The sequence below is a fragment of the Cystoisospora suis genome (assembly GCF_002600585.1).
Source record: "Cystoisospora suis strain Wien I chromosome Unknown contig_1812, whole genome shotgun sequence".
NCBI lineage: Eukaryota > Apicomplexa > Conoidasida > Eucoccidiorida > Sarcocystidae > Cystoisospora > Cystoisospora suis.
Genome location: NW_027154612.1, coordinates 51,198 through 72,455, shown reverse-complemented (window position 1 = coordinate 72,455; position 21,258 = coordinate 51,198). Strand labels below are relative to the sequence as shown.

General features: G+C 51.8%; 2 protein-coding genes across 2 annotated transcripts in view; one reads left to right on the top strand and one right to left on the bottom strand.

Annotated features, from left to right (window-relative positions):
• Positions 1–263: 263 nt before the first annotated feature.
• CSUI_004035 (cmgc lammer) lies at positions 264–15,504 on the top strand. Its single transcript, XM_068064230.1, has 10 exons — positions 264–2,701; positions 3,385–5,136; positions 5,889–6,823; positions 7,430–7,759; positions 8,846–8,899; positions 9,416–9,566; positions 10,167–10,282; positions 11,002–11,241; positions 11,816–14,361; positions 14,630–15,504. Exons 1-9 carry the CDS (start codon positions 1,225–1,227, stop codon positions 11,951–11,953), a joined length of 5,193 nt encoding a protein of 1,730 aa, XP_067923793.1. The 5' UTR covers positions 264–1,224; the 3' UTR covers positions 11,954–14,361; positions 14,630–15,504.
• A 438-nt stretch (positions 15,505–15,942) lies between these two features.
• Positions 15,943–21,258, bottom strand: part of CSUI_004034 (polyprenyl synthetase superfamily protein) — a 6,813-nt gene continuing 1,497 nt past the window's right edge. Inside the window, exons 2-8 of the mRNA XM_068064229.1 lie at positions 20,964–21,081; positions 20,113–20,449; positions 19,260–19,627; positions 18,548–18,630; positions 17,712–17,810; positions 17,150–17,304; positions 15,943–16,120 (exon numbers count right to left, since the gene is read on the bottom strand). Coding sequence (XP_067923792.1) covers positions 16,039–16,120; positions 17,150–17,304; positions 17,712–17,810; positions 18,548–18,630; positions 19,260–19,627; positions 20,113–20,449; positions 20,964–21,081 — 1,242 coding nt within the window. The 3' untranslated portion in view covers positions 15,943–16,038. The remainder of the gene's footprint in view (positions 16,121–17,149; positions 17,305–17,711; positions 17,811–18,547; positions 18,631–19,259; positions 19,628–20,112; positions 20,450–20,963; positions 21,082–21,258) is intronic.

The window sequence follows — 21,258 nt, the reverse complement described above, 5'->3', positions numbered from 1 at the left end:
AGATGTTGAGTTAGAGCCCAGCAGGATACATCATTTTTCACATACAGCACGTCGAGTCTGGAATTAAAGGTGTCGGTCACACCGGAAGCGTTGCGATCCGGTTTTGCCCAATCAATTTCCACACAGGAATGAGCGTAGAGGGGAATGGTGGGAAGTATTTTTTCTCCTGGTGCATGTAGACTACATACAGTACAACAAAACGCGCATCCTTCTTCGTGCGTTGCTGCAGTGGCGCAAGAACGAGTCGGCTTCTTCGAGGTTGTTTTTTTTTGTGTACACCCCTGGGTTTGTTTTCTGACTTCTTTCCTGCAACCGCATCTTGATGCGTGAATGTCCCATCAGGGTTTCGGCTTACTCCTCGTGAGGAAACTACCTCTCCAAAGGAGCTGTGCGAGGACTTCTTCGCGATTTCTCCTTCTTTTCTCTGTCCGAGTTTCTCTTCGTCGAAGTTTAGGGGCATTTTCTTTCTTCCTCTTCTGCTTTTTCTCCCGATTTTTCTCCCAGTGCACTCACTCTTCCTGGACCTCCGCATCTGGCGGAGAGGCCTCCGATCGTGGCACGATGCGCGTGCGTGAGAAGCCTGTCAGGCAAACAACCTCCAGAACTGGTTGCAATGTTGTAACCACAGACTTGCGTAGTCTTCTTTTCTCCTACTTCTTCTTTACTTCTCTTCGAGACTGGCAGCCGTAGTACTCGGCTCCGTAGGGACAGAAGGGCAGCGCAATTTGCTGCAAAGCACCAGCCCTTCCAATGTACTTACACGTCACGTCTTCACTCCTTCGTTCTACGCCCTCCCCTCTTTCTTACGTATCACAGCGTCTCTCTTCTGATTTCCTGTGTTCTCCCTACACACCGCGACGTTCGAGCGCCACGACAGTTCGCTGGGGCTGGAGTTCTTTCGGGATCTCCCGCTGATTTCCCCGTCCTCCCTCTTCCACGGGACTTCTTGCTTTCGGTGTCCATATTCTTCCCCGGTGTCGCGCACTTGTGTGAGTGTACCGCAACACCCTGAGACAATGCATCTTTTTCCCTCACCCTCTGTACTTCCTCTCTCGCCCATTTTCGTGCTCGTTTCTTTGTTCCCAGCCTTCTTTCCTCCTTGCTAGCACTCTGGATTTGCTATGCCTTGCCCGTGCAGCCAAATGAGAGGAGAGGAAGCCTCTGTAGAGCCGGCAGGCGATTTATTGGCACGCTTCATTTGGCTGAGAAAGCCTTAAGGCCAGTATGTCGTGGGGTACGCGTACATCGACTCTTCAGCAGGTTCCTGTGTCTTCACTGCAGTCAGCTTCACCTCTAATACTTCCTTCCTCTCCTGTCCCTGACTTGGAAGAAAGCCCTTGTAGAAACGCTTTGCTTTCATCAGCACATCTCCCAGCTTCTCACTCTTCCCTTGGTCGCAGAGAAATCCGTAGTACAGCTAATCCTCTCTGCACAGGCCGGGAAAAAGCTTCGTCTCTTTATTCTGTTGCACTTTTGAGTTCATCGGTCCCCACGTCTTTACTTCTTAGACAGGCAGATACGGCGGGCACTTCCCCGCCGTTTTCCAATTTTTCCGCTTCGTCTCCGTCTTCTGGCACCTACGCTATATGTGAGGAGGGACGGCAGGAACGGGCAAAAGACGCGAGCAATTCCTTATTTGCGGCTGAATCCGGCCGGAATTCACCGCTTTTTAATGACGATAGAGAAGACGAGGCGAGCAGGTGTACGTCCAGCGAGGAGCGTGAGGGGAGAGAAGAGGTTTTCGGGGAAGCGAGGGAAGGTGGTTGCTGGGAGAGAGCTGAGGTAGACGGCAGCGGTTGTAAATACAGTGACGTGAGCTGTGAGGATCCAAGTGAAGACAAAAATACACTCTTATCACACCCACAACACAACAACCCTGCCTCTCTGGATGCTTGGACTGTTTCCTATGGTCGGACAGTGGTGTTTCATGAGGGGGAGGTAGAGGCAAAGGGCGCCCGAACTTACCGTTCTGAAGCAGGAGAGGCAGTGTCCCCTGGTGACGAAGCAGCTGGAGATCAGGAGAACAGAGCTGAGGATTTTGCCGAAGAGGACGGTGGGGGAGATCTCCCGTACTGGACCCGAAGAGAGGGGGGTAGACACGGAGGACTTTCACGGGAGAAGTCCTCATCGGTCTATTACCCTGATCAGCTAAGAGAAAAGGGAATCTTTACCGAAGACTCTGAAAGAGAATCAGGGAGGCTTTTCGCTCCAGTCGGACCGACAGAGAAAAACGTTAGCTCCGCCGGAGACTGCGGCGTTGCGGCATCACACCTCTCTACACCTTTAGGACGGGAAATTGAAGGCGAGGTAGCGGAGAGCTATCGGGGTGGTGGGCGTGTCGAGCGTGCCTTGTGCTGGAGAAATCACGTGTCTGAAGAAAGGGACACGAACACACAGCGAGGACAGGGAAGAGGGAAAGGGATTCAGGAGTTCTTAGGAAAACCGAAAGACAAACGTTTTACCACCTCTCGCACGGCACCGCGGTCGGAGAAGAGACGCAAGAGAAGGAGTCCACGGACTAGAAGACGAAGAGTCAGTCCACTGCGTGCTGTATATACACCGCGTGAGAAAGCATTGCCCGCTATCGAGAAAGGCCAGGGTGGCTGGGAAGTGCTCTCCCCTCGGAGAGAACCTGCAGCAGAGGCCTTGTTTTCGAGTGGGGCAGGAGACTATTGTTGCTTTCATCGGTACTACCCTGACGGTAAGACATCTTGGCCTCCACCTTGTTCTCATCACTCGGATATGGTAGGCGATATGTTCTCGCTCAGTGTACAAATGTCATTTCTGTCGAGTTGACGAATGTCAAGCGCTGTCTCTCTATTGTTCTGAAGCTTTCTCGGACCGTTCGTGCGAGTCTTGTCATCATAGGCAAATGCCTTCGATTTATTGCTTGGCCGCGGCAGCCCCGTCACGGGAAAGTCCCTCTGAGTTGCTTTATTGTTTCTTTAGCTTCTCGCCCGTGTGATCAGAAGAGAAGTTTCTCTAAGAAAAGCTACGCCTAGCCGAGGCGATGATACCTGCACTACCAACAGGCGCATATATAGAGTGAGGATGCCCTGCACATACATATGTCACGTGCATACATACATACATACCTTAAAAGCGGAAATATACTGTACACAGACGTTCCAAGCGCCTCTACTTTACGAACGCACATGCGAGAAGGGGACCCACCTGATCATGTTAGACTTCACGTTCGTTGTGGGTTGCAGTTACGTGCTTGTTGGGCAGTGTCATCCAGAGTTTTTTGCTCAATTGAGTGCCATTGTACTTGGGTTTTGATTTGGTCCTCGTATGGACATCTCTTTCATTTGTCACCTTTCCCCTTCGTTAGTCGCTTCACCTGACCCTCCTGCTTGGTTTGTTCTCTTTCCTGTATTGTAGTCGCATCCCCCCTGTCTCCTGATCGTATCCCTGTTATTCCTGTACACCACGGAGCTGCGGAGTGGACAGCTCACGGCCCTGAGCCGCAACGGCCGTCGCGTCTTTCTTCATCCTCGTCTTCACACGCCGTCTGTCCTCCCTTGGGTCTGCCGTCTTCCTCTTATATCCCAGCGTCGTCGTCCGACTTAGTTCCGTGTTGTGGAAGGGCAGCTTATCCCATAGTTGACCCTTCTTCTTTTCCTCCTCTTCCTCCTACACCACCTACTCGGTCTTGGCCTTCTTACCCTTTTTACTACTCGCCTTCTTCCTCTGCAGTGCACGCTTATTCCTTCTCTGCCTTCCCGCCTCCCCCGCCCGTTCTCACTTCTCCTCCTTCGACAGCATATACCGCGCCAAGTCCTTTCTTTTCCCTTCCCGAGCCGCGACCCCAGCCTCATCACCACACCACCACTTTGCCACAACCACCCAGTGCAGGAGTTTCTCCATCCTCTTACCCGTTTCTCTGTCATTCTTCTTCTCTGTACCGGCATTTCTTTGCGTCACCAGAGTTCTGGAGATTCTACAGGAAGTATTTCAAACGACTGCAACGTGAAAGAGACTTGAAGCACACGTCAGTGTCAAGTTTCAGCAAGTATTCTTCGCAAGATCAAGCAGGAAAACACAAAAACCAAAGAACTCTCATTCACGGTCACGCTCAGCCGAAGAAACGGACTTGCGTTTCTTACCGACACAGTGCCCTGCATTCCGCGCTTCACGGATTATCACAACGGCATCGTGACAGCGAAGCGTATAGACAGGAGGGGGGGGATCTAAAGGAAAGCAGTGATTACTCGTCTGCGAAGCCGCCGTCCTACTATTACACATACTCGGGAGCAGAGGGAGTTTCTTCCCCTGTCCTTTCTTCCTTGCAAGACTGTCACGTAGGGTTAGACAGGAACTCTTCTTTCTACGGACAGGTACATCAGCCAGGCGTCCCGGCTGTAGGTTTACCTTCGCAGGCTTCAGGACACATCGGGGAAGGCGAGGAAGAGTTCAATTTAGGTCTTCAGTATTCCCAAGGAGACACAGTCGCCATGGGGGATCGATCGTCTCGGTCTTCTCCTCGGCGGCCAGACCGAAGCAGAAAAGATAGGGGAGAGGAGAGGCGGACGACACGCCACAGAAAACGGAAGAGAAGCGCGAGCTACAGTGGATCCTATTCGCACTCTGTCGATCATGTACGAGAAACAAACGAGAGAAGAGATCATTGTTCGCCTTCGTGCAGAACGTCTCCTATGACGCAGCATTCTTCTTGTCGCCGTTACCACCGTGGTACTGGTATATCTGGTGAAGGGTCAGTAGCCACCACAGGTCGAGCAGAGGCGATGCAGGTGCCAAGTAAAGCCCGACTAGATGTCCCGTCATATCCTAACCCCCATTCAAGCTCACAATTGTCGCATCCGTCTTCGGTAGGAGAGAAAAGACGGAAACGGAGAAGGGAGGAAAGCGGAAGGAGAAAGAACAGCAGTCCCTATGAGAGATCAGGAGGTGGACACAGAGAAGACGACGGAGGGAGACGAGGGACGGGAAGTCGAAGAAACTATGAGGACAAACGAAGGCCAAGGCGCGGAGATGAACATGACAGACGGAGTGAGGGGAAACTAACAATGGGATCGAGCCGAAGACGAGAAGAAGAAGAGAATGGAAGAAGGACAACAAGAGACGACGGGAGGGGCAGAAGCAGTCGCAGAGGACGATCGTCTGGAAGAACAAGTAATACCTTCACTTGACCTCGAAAAACTAGTCGCTTAGGAGATGCTTCCGTCACCGCTTGTTGTTCTCGCATTTCACCTGTGTGCCTTTATGCATACTCCGTAGTGACGAGACTGCCTGTTATCCACGTGACTAGGATACAAAACCGTACTTCGGATTTACCGTAGTGTGCTACAGGCGGCAGTGGTTGCTGTGTGCCTATCGTAGCTGTCAAATCGACACCATGAAGAGGAATGCGTCCTCACTCTTGAGTCTGTCCCCTGGCTTCCCCGTGCTCAGTTCATTCTCAGGAAAAGAAACATCACCCTGGCGCTTCGTTAGTATTTATGTCACCACTGAATCGCCGTATTCTGTGTGAATTGGCATTTGTTTTGATGATAAAGGATGTGGCTGTCTTTGGCGTGTTTAGTCTCTTCAGAATAGATCGCATACTTTCGCATTCCCAGGTATCAGGCACATATACTGTCGTACAAAGTTTCTATGCATGCGCTGCTTATGTTGATACCCAGCTGCTTCTTTGTGAACTGGTGAATGACGGCTCAAACACGGGACTGCAGTCCGCGTCTCACTTGAGTTTCCGATGCCTACAGTCGTGTCTTGTCGTTTGTTTCTTTCGCCCGTCAAACCAGCGGCTGCATGCAAATCTCTTGCCTAGTACAGACGGGCAGAGGGAGACGTGAGGACAGAGAGAAGTCTGGGACTCAGAGTTGCTCACTGGTGTGCGTTGTATGGTGCCGTTTCCCAACTCGCAGAACAGGACAGCTGCCGGACAGGAGGCGGGCAGGGGCCGTGTCCGTCAGACTTCTCGTTTGCCTCCTCCAGTCATCGTGTCACGGGAGATGGGGGTCGGGTCAGTTATCGATCTGCGAGGGATAGAGACCGGCGCTCTGTGCCTTCTCATCGTGGCGAGGGCGGAAGCTGTCGAAGCAAGAAGAGAAATGACAGTAGAAGCCGACGAAGGCATCGAAGTGACACAACTGATGCGTCGACGTCTGACCGTCATGGTGTTACTCGCACGTCAACAAGGGGTGATGGAGGGAGAGGGAGAACGAGACGTGGTGGTGGAGGCGGCAGATCCAGGCGAAGCGGTGAGAGCAGCGTTCGGTCTCCAAGTGACCGGAGATACTATTATCGTAAACGGCGGCACCGAGGCGAAGGAAGGCGAAACGCTTCTTGTTCGGATTCCTCTGACGCTAGTGGCCTGTATCCTCATGCAGGAGGCAGGCATGGCGCTGTACATAATGGCGGAGAAGGAGGTGGGAGACGGAGAAAAGAGAGGAAGCCAGGTGCGGACGGAGGAGGAAGACGTCTTTCTACCGACGGAAGAAGAGAAAGTGGAGGATACCTTGCTTATTCTCGTCATCGTTCGTCGAGAGCCACTCGTAATCACCGGCGAACCAAGAACCACGTCTCTGCCTACTCTGGTGTGGAGGGAGGGGGGGAAGAAACTAAGCGAAGGAGACATAGAGGGGGCGGGGGCGGTTCGACGAGAAGAGGTGGCGACGGAGGGGCTGGAAAGAAGAAGGAGAAGAAGGACGACAACAGCGATGAAATCATTCACTTTGACTGGAAACCAGGAATGTGGTTAAGCGATAGATACAGGGTCTTAGACAAAATGGGAGAAGGCACGTTTGGCCGAGTTCTGCGCTGTGCAGATGTGCAGCTACAACGGGAGGTCGCTGTCAAGGTACCTTGCCTCACAGGGACATGGGCAGTGTATGCAAGGTTACGTGCGTCGTTGAGGACAGTTGGTTTGTACGCGGCTGAGTCGACCTGTACAGATAGCTGCACACAAGACTAGTGGATTTTGCGTCGATGCATGGACGTGGTGGGGGTCCTAACTTGTTCCGCTATTCCGTAAAAGAGTGTTTCCGGGGACCGATGTCTGTGTAAGGATAGGTCGGAATAGCCGTTCTCACGTGCTTTTCCGCCGGTGTGGCCTCCACTACATGGTGTAGACGGCGCACTGCAAAGGTAGTATGGAGAGCAGGAGTGTTTCTCTTCTGCATCAGCGGCTGGTCCACATATGCACCTTGAATCTCCCGTGTCACGTAAATGCCCCAGCCGGTCGTCTCCCTGGCACTGTCTCTTTCCGGTGGTCTTCCATCCCCTTTTCTTGGGCTGCCTTCCTGCACTGTTGGTGGGTAGCGTGTGGTGTTCAGTGGTTTACATTGGATCGGCCATCCTGACTACCAGAGTCAGTCTCCATTACAAATGCCTGCTAACTTAGGCTTCCTTCAGATTCGTTTTTCGCTGTGGAGTTTCTCTGTCTTTCTCTCGTGTCGCTCGTCAGGTTGTCCGAGATGTGTCTCGATACACGTCGGCAGCAAGAATCGAAGTGGATATCCTACGGGAAATAAACGAGAGAGACGCAAGTGCTAAGGTGGCAACAGGAGGGATGTACTCCTCTTCTTCTCATTGTGTCAGGCTCCATGATGCTTTCATGTACAAGAATAGGCACATGTGTTTAGTTTTCGAGAAGCTTGGGAAAAGTCTGTACGATCTGCTCAGTGACAACAACTACAGGGGTTTCTATCTGGAAGACATACGCATCATTGCGAAGCAGGGTTTGATGGCTCTGTCGTTCCTCCGGGCCTGCCGCCTGACTCATACGGACTTGAAGGTAACCACACGCAAACTCCGGTGACTTTCGCCGTATCTGCAATCCTTCTGTATCTGTGTTCTACGGAGGCTTATGTGCTTTTATATCTGTACGACTACAACAAGTGCCTACACCTACTACGCACCCTGAAAGAGTCTTTGTGGTCGATAGACTCACACATCGGGGCGTAGGCCTCACGTAAGAGATTGTATGGGGAGGGTCTAGAACTGCATGTGGGGTGATTGCATGCTGGTATGGAAATCGTAAGAGATCTGCTGCTTCCTGCCATGTATAGTCTATATGAATTTGAATCCAGCTGTCGTCGTGGGGATGCCTCCGTGTGTGTTCTCTAGATTACATGGGAGAGAAATCTCCAGTGTATCCGACAACAAAACGAAAAGGAAAGGGGATGAGTGCGTGAGCGCTCGTTTGTCCGCACTCCGTCTGTCTTTGCTGGCCCTCTCTGTTCAACCGTTATCCCCCGGTCATCAGACGTCTTTTCTTCTATCGATTTCTCTATTCCACAATGAAAGAAAGACATGCAACGTCTTCATCATTACATTTAACCTAGTACTACTACTCTCATTGTTTTGATGGATCCTCTTCAATCACAGACGTGGAGGAGTGGTGTATGGAAAATCTGCTGGCGTGTGTTTCTGTGTAGTTGACTGTCCCTCACCGTTGTGGCTCTGTTTACTCTTTCCGCACGAGGACTGGGAATGCATTTTCACTGTTCTACCTGAAAAAAAGAAAAAAAAAACACGCCAGGGTGCTTGCCTTCCTTTCTGTTGATCCCTCACTAACGAGTGATCAGACAAGCACCATAATGAACAGCCGACAAGGGAAACAACCTATCTATATGTGTACCCGCATACCTGAAACAGTAGCTGTGTCTATTTGCACATTGGCTGTGTCTCCGTGTGTGTGCACGTAACTCAGTTCCTCTCCCCACGCAGATGAACGCTGGCGTTTCACGCATTTCATGAAGAAGGGCCAGGGAAGCCGAAGCCCTAGGTGTACGCTCACTCGTGCTTGATGTGTTGACCTACATACAGTGACTGACGGACCATTAAGTCACTCCAGCTGTCCTTGTTTCTTTTTTTTCAGCCCGAAAACATCTTGCTTCTTGATGACCAGCTTGTGCCGTCGCCTCCTCCCCGAGTAAGGACCTACGAATCAGCCCAGACTATGCAGCCGATGTCTTGTCGAGGTCTTCGGAGCAAATGGTGCTTGGTGTAGGTGCATGCGAGGAAGTGCTGTAGTGTGTTTACGAATTCTAGGTTTCTGGTTTTCCTTGCAACTGCAATGGACTCTTCTCGAGCAAATTTCTACGGGTCGCCTGGACTTCTCATGTCCGGTTCTCAAGCCTGCCTGCTGTTCCCCTCACTCCTCCGTATCGGTTGATTCTCTGGTGCACGTGGAGTTTCTTCCCTGCAGTTGCTGCCCTGCTGCACGTGTAATTCTTGCTCTCGTTTGCATAGATTTTTTGTAGGATCAGAGATGTGTCACTTCAAATAACCTCCTAGAGTCGGCTGGACCGCTCATTGCTGTGCCCACCCCCCGTTCCGACCACTGTTTTTGGAAACCTCTTTACTGCGTGACTCGTCGTGTCGTCCATCACCCGTTCCTTCTCTTTTGTGTCGGTATCGTCTGTGGCCATGGTCTCCGCGCATACAGCAAGCAGCAGGCGTCTCTGGATCGTCTACCTATCTTCGTCCCGCCGCAATCGGCGTGAAAATCATTGACTTCGGAAGCGCCACGTTCGAGGACGATTACCATTCTACGCTCATCAACACCAGACAATATCGCGCCCCTGAGGTCATTCTTGGTGCGTTTCTTGATAATGTTACCTGCGTCTCGAACCTTCGTCGAGACCTTCTCTTGCGATTGTGTGGGGTTGTAGTCCTACACTGTGTGAAGCAGGAATACTATTGCCCGGGTGGTGAAAAGCTGTTCTAGCCTCTCATATTGCCTAGATGCCCTCGGGCTTGTTCTTGGAAGGCGGACAGTGTGCTGGTGTTTGTTGTCACGACATGGTTAGCCTCGACTAAGTGGAGCGATTCGTCTCTTCCATGGTGTGAGAGGAGAAAACCTCACCTCCACAGAGAACTGCAAGAGTACGTGGCGCTGCACTGTTTGCCCAGCCGTGTTTACTACATGTATGTATCGGTATGTGCATTCTTACCTTGAGCTCTTGTGTAGATGCGTGAGATACGGAACTCGTAGTGGACGGATCTTTGGTTCGCGGGTTGTCAGCCGTGACGTGCAGCAGAAGCCGGCACACTCGGAACTCGGGCAAATTCCGGGCAGGCGTAATTTGTTTGTTGAGCACAGGGACGCTTCTTGTCGGGTCGCTCGTCTTGATTTGGCCGTGTGTTTGTGTCGCCTAGGTGTTTTTGGTATTGTGTGTGTATGCACGTATGTGCAGGCCTGGGGTGGGATATGTCCAGTGATGTATGGTCACTGGGGTGCATCCTAGTAGAGCTGTACACGGGTAATCTTCTCTTCCGGACTCACGAGCACTTGGAGCATCTCGCTATGATGGTACGCCATTCAAGTCGTGGTTTTTCTAATACGGCTGTGTAGGCCTCACTTGGCGGTCAATCAGTGGGCTCTTTGTCCCAGAAGATGACATCCAGTCACTTACTGTGGATGTGCATGTGTCAGCGTGCCCGAGTATTTCTTCGGATGTGCAGGGAAAACGTTACGTCGGGTCTCTACACGGTTCAGGTATTAGTACTTCATATGTGGAGAAAAAGCATCCTCATTCAGGTGTATGTTCTTGTGTGAATATGCACTGTAGGCAGTAAGTACGGTTTTTACCCGTGGCTTTGTGATATAGTTGCCCTCGAGCGGTATGATAGTCTCAGTCTTCTTTTGTCCCTGGACCTTGTTTTTCTTCTTCGGCACTCACATGCCTGTATGCGGCGGTGAGTCGTGTGAAGCGTCCCGTGTTGATATACGATATGCACAAGTATGTTTATCGCTGCCCAGGTGTACCCGTCTTAGTTGTACTTCCTTCGGGTCGGTAACGGCAGGACAACGCTACACACGTGAACAGGTGACAACCGAGATCGACGAAGAGGTTCTTCGCCAAAGGGAACGGGTCGGCTCGGGATGTGATGGTGGCAAGTGAGCTAATTTTTTTGCCAGATAAGAGCAAGTCCATGGGGGACCAGGACTGTCGTATACATTTCTTTGTATGGATTGGCGGCAAGGGCTTGCGAGTTTTCCGTGCCTGTTGTTTCTCTTTTACGTTGAAGGAGCGCATAATCGGCCCCATTCCACCGCGCATGCTCCAGGCAGCAACAGAGACAGATGGCCAGCGATATCTGGCTCCGTCAAACTGTTCTTCCTCCCCAAATAACAGCGTAGTGGGAGTTGTTAGCGAAGAAGGCGAAGGACGGAGAGGCACTCATGGCACCTTTCCTCGGCTTCACTGGCCTGACGGAGCATCGAGCTCTTCTAGCAGAGATCGGGTAGACAAGTGTCTTCCTGTTCAAGTAAGACGCACGACAAGAGACGTGACGAGGAAGCCTGTGTACGACTGCATAACACACCTTGTATGCGCGGTGCAGCATACTCCTCGAAGGGTACCGCGTCAGAGATTGAGTCACCTTCAGTCTCCGACATTGACGGTACACAATAGGTTTAAACGGATGTATATATCTATATATATGCAGGAATATGGAGAGATGCACTTCAAGTCTTCAAGTGCATGCGTGATAAACTCTGACGGCGTACGTGCTGGGTTTGAGAACCTCTCTGCTTTGCTGTTTTCTTTGTAGCTGTGTGGATGTGCAAGTGCACCTGTAAAAGTGTTGTTTGCGCATGTATAGCCAAACACTACAGAAAAGAATGGAAAGGACCCTTGGTAGGTATTGCGTACTCGCGTGCAGTTGCAATACGCCTGTCACACGGGCGGCCCCCAAGCATTTATCTATACATTCAGATGCAGCGGGTCACGACCTCGCAGTGTGTTAGAGGACGCGAGGAGTTGACATGTCATTCGCTATGCTTTTGAACATGCTTGAGAGAAGAGGGAGGTGCGCTGATGGTTTCCTTTGTGTGTTTCAGGCCTTGATTCAGCCCGAGCATCGAGCATTTGCAGATTTCGTGCGGTACCTCTTGAGAATCGATCCTCAGGCGCGTCCCACTCCAGTAGAGGCTCTCTCCCACCCTTTCCTTGTGTCCCGGGACGTCTACCGAGACTAGACGAGCGGCGGGCCAGCAAGAAGTCGGACTACAAGTGTCGTTCAAGATGCCAAGCACATCTCCGCAGCCCTTTTCCATTCTGTTCTTGAGGCTTCCTTTTCCCTCGAATTCTTGGCGATTCTTATTTCTTTTTCCTTAATATGACCGTCCTTTTCTGTTGCCTCAGCAGAGCGGGCCAATTGCTGTTTGTTTCAGTTTCGTTCGGGGGAAACAGAGACTGTCCGTCTCGTGATTGCCACTCAGTCCTGTCAGCTCATCTCGTCGGGGAAATGAAGACGAAGGAGAAGAACAACGATTTCGAGCCCGCCTCATGGTACCCCTCTGTGCGGCCTCCCTGCCACTTGGCACAGTCATTCAGACTTCCTTCCTGTTTTCAGTGGCCCTACACTGCTGCACACTTTTCAGTCGTTACTGCGAAGAGTAGCCTCTCCTTAAAAATTTTTTCAGCATGTCTACTCGCAATAGATTCAACCTGTGGCGCCGCTGGTTTCATGCAGTGCAAATGGTGAAAGCATTGCTTTCTTTTCCTGTTTGCTGTGCTCTGTTACTCAAAAACGCGGGCCCTTCCACCAAGCCTTTATTCATTCCATCGTGTATGGTGTCCTCTCCTTTGCTATAGATGGACCCCTTCAGGCTACTATCTACTCAAGAGAACGCGTGTTTGCTTATGGATGGCCTCACTTCCTTCGTCGCTAGGGGAGGGTGGACACATGTCATCGTGTCGCCACATTCCTCCGAAAATTCTTGATTGCTGTTGTCTGGATGAGATATTTGGAACATGTTCCAGGGAGGCGTACCTGATTTGGTGTCTTTGAGCGCGGGGTCTGAAACTGAGAGGGTTTTTTGCGAGACTTATCTTTGTTGTGGAGACGTCGCCATGATGGAGGGAAGTGAGGGCTGATTTTCTGGTAGACGGGGGAAAGGGCCTATGGGGCACTGCTAAGGAAAGAAAGGAAGGAATGTCTGTCCGTGACAGGAGAGTTTCAGTAAAACTCTCCTGACAGAGAAGGAAACTGACAGCTGATGTTCTGTAGTTGGAAACGCCAACCAGTGCAAAGGAGAGCGTCGGAACGTTTCCACTTGGATACAGAGATTTATCTCTGCGTAGACGTGACGTCTTGTGCTTTTATGAAAAACTGGTACCAACTATCCCGTAGTCTCAAGCTGAGGCGAAATAAGTTGAGAAGTGAGGAAGGCTGCGTTTGCCGTCTTCTAATCAAGGCTCTCATGCTGCTTCCGCTGCTGGTCAACTTTCAAGGGGAATAAGAAGCCAAATGGACTCGGAGAGCTTCCTGTGTGCCCCGAGTTTTTTCATGCGCGTCCATTTATTCCGGGGGCAGCTCCCATTGCCTGGGGGGGCTTAGCCAGGGACGGCTACGTCGAAATGTGCTTCTCTGAGTACATAGATCTTTTGTGATCCTGGGTATCTGTATGTCTGTGTATCAACTTCTAGATGTTTTCCACCAAGTAATGTGTCCCAAGAGAGACAGATGTGGCCCAGTCTATACGGGTATTCATAAGTGCGTACAGAAAGAGAGAAGTTATCTCGCTGCCACTGTATTTCCTAGGTACACCTCTTCTGACTGGGATGTGTCTAAAGTGTGCTTTCTTACACCGTTACGCGAGGAACTGGCCGCCGCTTCGTAAAATATAAAATTCAAAAGCACTTTCTTAAGCCGTTTCCCTAGTCTTCAATCGACTTCTGTCTGTGCTGGCGGTGAAATGCTTGCTTCAACGCGGGTAGCTGTGTTGGTGGGTGAAGGTGCATTGCCGGGGGGGCAGGCTTGAGGGGTCTTTTAGTGTGCGTGCCCATTCGCACGCACTTCGGGGATGGTGAGATCATGAGTATTTACCCAGGAATTTTTGCCTTCCGTCCTCGGGAAGAGTTTTACTTGCTCCGGTCTAGCCTCCTCTAAAGAGCGACAAAGACAGGCTCCCCTGCTCCGTCCCCATCCAGGATCACTAGTCTCCGTACCTTCCAAAGTTCAAGCAGCAGTCCCCACCTGGTCACAACGGCACCCAACTCCCGTGCCTTTTGTTGTGTACTTCCTCTCCTCTGGCTAGGAGTTCATTGGTTTTCCCCCCTTGCTGCAGGCCTGGTACCACTGGGTATTTTTTATCCTCAGCGGTTCGGTAGTGTACCTGTTCCTATCTTGTAACTGGGGTAAGGTTCGAAATATTTATAGTTTTTTATCTTAGGATGGAGCGGTTGTCTCAAAAAGGGAGGGACACCGGAGAAAGTACCCGTGTAGGGTACAGCTATCCCCGTAGTAAACTCCGGACTAGTCGCATAATGTGATTTGCCGAACGGACAGCAATGTGCTGTGACTCGCCTGGAAAAACAGCGGGAAGACGGAACGGCGAAGAAGTACGAAAACCCTGCGTCAGTGCGCCGGCCTGGCGTCCAGGTAGGTCAACTTAGCGCCAGAATCTTTCGTGCTTCTTACGTTTTCAGATTACGCGTGCACAGCCGCTGTATACTACAGCTTGTTTACACTCGCACACGTGAACCCCTGCCCTGCCGCAGTTATTCTTAGCAGAACCATTCCGATAGGGGCACACAGAACGGCAAGTACCGAACAGTCTTTGACGTCGGCCGCCACGTCCGAGTGGCTGCTGAAACCCCTCATTGAACAAGGCGTCTTTTCTTGCTTGTCCGTGATCCTCTCCTTTCAGTTCTTTGTCAGAGCCCGAAACCCAGATAAGGTGGCAGAGGCAAGAGTCGCGATCAGCGGCTCTATCCAGAGGCAACCTGTGGTTGCCCTTGGCCAGACCCGGATGCCCTCGGCAAGAGAAGGAAAAATCTAGCCTGTTCATCAGACGGGTTCTCAAAACTGTACGGTACCCGCTACGCAAAGATTCCTACAGCGCTCAAACATCCCACCGGTAAACTGTTTACTGAAGCATGCTCTACATCCACGAAGTGAGACGGTCACCCCGCCACGTGCTTAACGGCATTGCATTTTTGAGCAACAGTAACTACGCCACTGATCCTCATTGGCGACGAAGAGGACTTAAGCTGCCTACACAGTCGTTCAGTGTACGGAAAATCTGAACACGATCTAGATAATCACGGTGCGTTTTAGGCTGCATTATTGCGTACGTCATCCCTGCTCTCAGGACGCTGCACTCGTGTATTCTTGAACCACGGCTGATAGAGCCGTAGTGATCCATATCCGACCGGTCGCATCCGCGCACCTTGTTCCTGCGCATGCGAGTACTGTGAGTCGGCTCCAGTGCCATCAGCGTACCCCATCAGCTGGGTGGGCGTTGCAGCTTGTCTATTTGTAATCTTAGGAAGACTCGGCAGGACACCGTTGGATAACTACATTAGAACGTGATATCCCCGTATGGCGTACGCTGGTTGTCGCCAGAATACCTCGTTGCGCCACAAGAAAAAGAGAGTGGCGGCACAGACCACCGCCCAGCAAATCGCTCTATCGCTCTTCACACACCGGAGGAAGTCTGCAGCTAGCAGCCTAGCTAGGCTCGATGACTCGCCTTGTTTCTCACGAACAGCGTCACGCTCGTTCAGCTATCTTTGAGTTTCCTCCCTTCACTTCCCACAAAATTGGGGGATACACGCCTATCGAGCTGTGGGGGTGCTGATTCGACAACCTGTGAAGAAGATACGTCTTGCTCCGCGATGAATGATAGGTATACACGCGAAGCACGTATGTCGCGGAAGAACGGGATAACTTCATACCAGCCCACGAGATACGCGGAGCACCCGCGGAAGACCGGACTTCAAATACTTCGTGCTGGCTTGCGCACCCCCCAGGCCCCCTCCCAAGGTAGAGAGCTGTAGCCCAGGCACATGGGGTCCTGACCCCAGCATAGCTGATCATGCTAGGGGCAGCGAGCCTGAATACAGATCTGCAATACCTCGGAATCTGTTTCAAGCACAAACGGGAAATACACTGATGGACACCTCGGTGCCGCGGCACTCGAAAGATCATACTGGGAAGCCCCAGAGGGTCTCCTGGGAGTAGCTGAGGCTGCGCGATCGCAGCAGAATAACAATTGAAGGTGATCTCACTCCGGGAGATGCAAACGGAATAGATTTGTCTTTCAGTAAGAAACAATCATTTCTCCCTCTTGTAAATTCGGTCTAGCACCAGACCGAAGAAGGCCTGAATCCCATCGTGGGGCACTTCTTGAACAGTCCTGTAAACAGATGTAGCCGCAGCACAGGTTGAAGCTTTTCAACTTCCGTACAAGACGGCCTTATCGCCACCCCCGCGCGGCACTCAGGCACCGTCTGGAGGGGTACAGAACACCTATGGGAGACGCCCGGTGCGGGAAAGGCTGAGGACGTCTAAATGTAAGGGAGCTTCTTCGCCGTGCGCGCTACACAAGCATACAGTGCGATGACTACGTACGCTTATGTTTGGACCATACCCTTGCGGAATTACTCTCCCTCTTCAGTGCAACGCCACCACAAGTCGACGGCGCTTTACGATGTCCGGATGTAGGAGGTGGATGACGGCGTCACCTCCCTCGCAAATGCACAATGGCGCGATACTCCTCAGGACTTCTTTCGTAACTGAGGGATGCGGCAACCCACCCGTTCACTTGTGGTACAGGTATTCGCATCTTCCTGCTTTCTACTCAACCGCTCTGCAATCAGGGTAACTCGCCACGTGATGTCGGTGTGCTGACGTAGTGACCGGCTCCCGCGTGGGCGCTGCCCCAGTCCCCGACGACAAACTAATAAGCTCTCTATCAACTCCCCTAACAGTGCTCACGGTCTAGCCGTCGGGCCATATCGACCCTCATATTCAAGAAGAGTTCTATTTTTTATTCCATTCGGGGATCCTCCTTCGGCGGGAACGAGCGGTTCTTCTACCTTGGCTTTCTCTCTAATGACTCCTGGAGATCCTCTCCTGTGTCGCCATACCTAAGGTAATCGTAGTGCTGCGGTTTTCCCCAAGCGAGTCACGAGTAATGTTAGGCTACCTCCTTTGCCGCTCTGCTGCCCTCTGCTTCCCCGGTCTTCCTTCAATCGACGTTTTCGTGCATGAGAGACAACCCCTCTAAGCTCTGCTTCTTTTCCCTTTTCTCCCCGGAGATAACTACGCTGCTCCGCCCCGCCTACTCCAGCTTCCCACCAACTAACGTGCCCCGCGACAGCGAAGAAACTCCACATATTGACAACCATGACCGTGCCAGCCGAGACTGTTTCTTACTGCGTACTTTGTAAGACTGCTGACTGTCCGTTCTTCGAAATCTGCATAGACCTGCGGAAGGCCCAGCCGCCGGTAAAGAGCTTTCACCCACTCGACCTCCCCTGGCTTGCCGTACTTTTCCATCAGCAGATCCAGTTCTTCTCGACTGGCTCTTTTTGCAGCCTACAGTAAAAACGTCGAGAGGGAGCCGTGAGATACTACTGATTCGCACCTATCTGTACGCGCCCGGACATGTGCAGTCACGGCAGCACGGGCTAAAGTGTCGGGAGTGTTGAGGGCGCAACCCGGATCATACTGAGAACTCGAGTGTTGCCCATACAGAATCAAGGCAAAGCCTTACTACGTAGCAGCTTCCGTTACCACTGATCAACCTTCCATTACAGTTCGCGCGCTGTGCATAATAAAATTCTCTCTTCAGGGCCCGGGGGCACTTTGGTGGGTCACCGAACAAAGGGAGTTGTCACATGCAGGATACGGATGAAACGGCAGTGTACATCCGGTCGTAATAGTGCGGCCTTTCGTCTACACCTCCTCAGTACACTGTACTCAGGATAGAACGCGAGTCTCACCTGAACAAGCAGCCAAGTGCATTTCCGTTCCTGGATATCGCTACCGATCTTGCCCGACTTCTCAGGGTTACTAAAGCAGTCCAGGAAGTCATCTTGCACCTGCGGAAACGTGAAAGGCAGCCTTTGAGGATACGCACACATCGCCGACTGTCCCGGGTTGCACAGACATCCTAACGTGTGTCCACGCCTGCTTCAAGATGTGCTGTTGTGGGCGTAAACAATTCCGGCGGACACCTGCGTTTACGAACGCACAGGCGGCCGTACCATACGGCGCCAGATTCCAGTTGAGCAGCTACACTTGATACCGTTGGAGAGAAGACAGCTGCGGGACACCGCCTGCGAGTTATTTCTTTATGATTATTATATGCTAGAGCGTACACTTCATAAAATAACGGTACAAAGCTGTAAACAGAGCACTCGTCAGTTTAAGTTAAGGAGTCCTTTGTTTACTGTACGGCTTTGATGGTTCTCAGCGGAATACCCTGACGAGTTGTGGTTTAGAAGAAAAATCACCTACGCAAATGGTGCTCCCTGGGTGTGGCTACCCCTTGAGATAAATGATCACATCGTTTCTTGATCTTGGGTGGCGGCTGTGGGAAATCTCGAAAAGCGCGTGAAGAGAAGCACGGGCACAAGCCACCTTCGAAGTGGAGCAGTAGTCGTTCACTCGACAGAAGCGGGTGTTCTCCCGCTCTTCCGCATGTGTCCTTGCCGCTCCACAGCGGGGCTGTCCATTGTCACGGCATGTGTGACCTAAAGCTGAGGCGGATGCTAGTTATCGGGTTCCGTTCTTGAGACAACTGATATTAAACGCCCACCGGCTTTGTGACTCTCACCTGGAAATAATCTCCTATAGCGAGAGAGAGATGCTTTGCCTTAGCTACCAAATCAGGTTCCGTGCATCCCCCATAGAGCATTCCTGGCAGACACGGGCAGGCCCTCACGCAACAAAACAACGTGTCCTCAGTCGAATGAAAAGAAATACCAAGTAGCATCCACGTGATCGCGCATAGCACCGTCCCCCGTTCGCACGCAGGGTTGTATGCACTTGTGTTACGTCACGTGCAGGCTCTTTTTTGCTTCCAGTGGACAGTGACAAGTTCGTCTTGGTGGTGACGGCCAAGACGGACTAGATCGCTTAGTGTGCAGGCACCAAGGAGACTTCCTCGATGAATAGCCAACATTCGGAGGTGCTCTGCTGTGCTTGAGCTGAGGACTTATGGTGTGCGTCAAGTTATCTCTCTGTTCTTGCGTGTCTGCAGAATGAGACACTTGTTTTCAGAGAGCTGATGGCGTGAAAGAAGAGAACGTCGGCTTGACACCGCCCATGTCTCCCTGGACTACGCACCTTCTGCAGACACCGTGTATTCGTCCTATAGTAAAACGCGGGGTCGGTGTTAATCGCTGATGTTACGCGCTCTCGTCGGCAGCATGCCGTCCTACAGGGCGTTAGGAGTAGGCTAAGATACACTCTAGCTACTTGGCTGCGGGTCCGGACACCCATCCGTTTTTCTGAAAACGAGTAAGGAGCGCTACAACCTTCCATACCTAGCGCAGTTGGAAGGTAGAAGGAATAATAACTTGTCTTTAGTCGAGCAATAGCCTGCTGACGATCCTCAAGCATCTGCACTAGAGTAGGAATAGATGTGGGAACAGTGGAAGAGGAAGGAGACCACCGATCCGGCGAAGACGAGGGCTTGCACGAACCCAAAGGCTGCACGGGCTCCGGAGCTGGAGCAGAAGTTGCACTCTCGGGCACGTGCACATCAGGGCTTTCCAAACCGAACAGGAGCGGAGACGACCCAAAGGTATTCGTGTCGAGATGCTGACCGATAAGTGTGGTGAAGATATTTCTGAGGAGCAGATCCTGGAAGCTCGAGTAGGCCGCATGATCTCTCAAATACGCCCGAAGAACGCTGCGACAACATGAGCATCGGATGCGAAAGACAGACAGCGAAAAATGGCGGACCGTGTTACTTGGTGCTTGCGACTAAGTAAGAAAATCACGACTGCATACAACTTCTAGAGTCCGACACAGCTATACCGGAGCGGCTGAGCTTCAGCAAAAGGAGTGGTTGCTTGCACGGTGAAGATACGTTCCAGGACAAAGCTGGCTCGCGCAGTAGCACGCAGATTCCAGGCAAGATTTCTTCTTAGTGATTGTGTATCTGCACTAGGATGCACAGGTCCACGCCTGTACAGGCATGCGTGCATATTCACGCAACGAGTATCTTGTCGCAAACGTGCATGAGACCATGTTGAGTGCGAGTGTGGCACGACCACTTCCCGAAGCGACACTCCCGTTCACGCATGTAATTGTACACCCACGTGGGCGTTGCTCAGAAGAAAGCATGCAAGTAGTGGGCAAGCTTACACTCATAGAGGTGTTCTAAGACTATACCTGTAGACAGCTCCTTCAAGGACGAGTGAGTCATTCAGAGCGTTGCTGACTCCAACCGCAGGGCACCGATACCAGCATGGCTTCCCCCGCCTCGTAAGAGAGGCGTCCATGACATCGTCCACCACTAGGAAACAAGACTGAAGTAGCTCCAGACACCACCCCAGAGCGGCTAAAGAACGGAAACTGGGAGTAAAACGTGAAAAATACTCTGCGTGGGGGGGCGTGCTGCTTGCGGGTGAAGAAAGGAAGTCTGAAGACGAGTTTGGAAGGATAGCAGCAGAATTTCTCGCGGCCGCTGCAGCGTACACGACGAGGACTCCGCGAGTCAGCTTCCCTCCTGACGGTGCCACAAAGAACAAGCTCACGACCACAACACTTCTTTCACTGGCCGCGAACTGCACTCGGGCACGTTACATCGCAAATCGCATGTGCACGTCTCCAAGCATATCCAGTTGCGCGCGAGAACACAGACAATTGCAGTTTCAGTTACTGACCATTACGTGAAATTGAGAACAGATATTCAAAAAGGGCGGAGGGCCGGTAACGGCCCAGTCACCGCGACAAAAAGCTGCCCTGCGTTGTTCTTTCCTTCAGTAGCGTCTCGGTGTCTTCTCCCCTCGCTGACGACCGGCACCAGCTGAGTTTGCTTCGGCGGGACGACGAGAGCGGAGAGGAGCCTACACCCTGCTTATTTGAGTTCCGAGCTCGGGTACTGCTCACGCTTTCTGTCGATACCGTTTCGGGGGACAAACGAACGTTGCGCACGTGAGTCATCCGAGTAGTGTGCACAGGCGCACATATACTCCGTACTTGTGTCCAGCGAGTGCAGTACGGAGAAACCACCTCTTTACCTGTGCAAGTATAGTCGAGGAGTTTTGAGTAGTACGCGATCAGATCTCTCTCTATGGTTACCGGAAGAGAAAGGTGTTGCATTTGTCCCAGCACCGTATTTTTGATTTCGACAAAATACTGTAAAGCGCAAATAGATAGATTGATAGGTCTCTACGAATGAGATTGATCATCTGATTGGCATTTCGCTTACCACATGCTTGGAGACAAGAAAGCATTACCTGCAGGTGTATATACACTGAATCAGAACAGCGACTAACGTCATCCGTACACGCCGCTCACAAGATGCCATGGAGA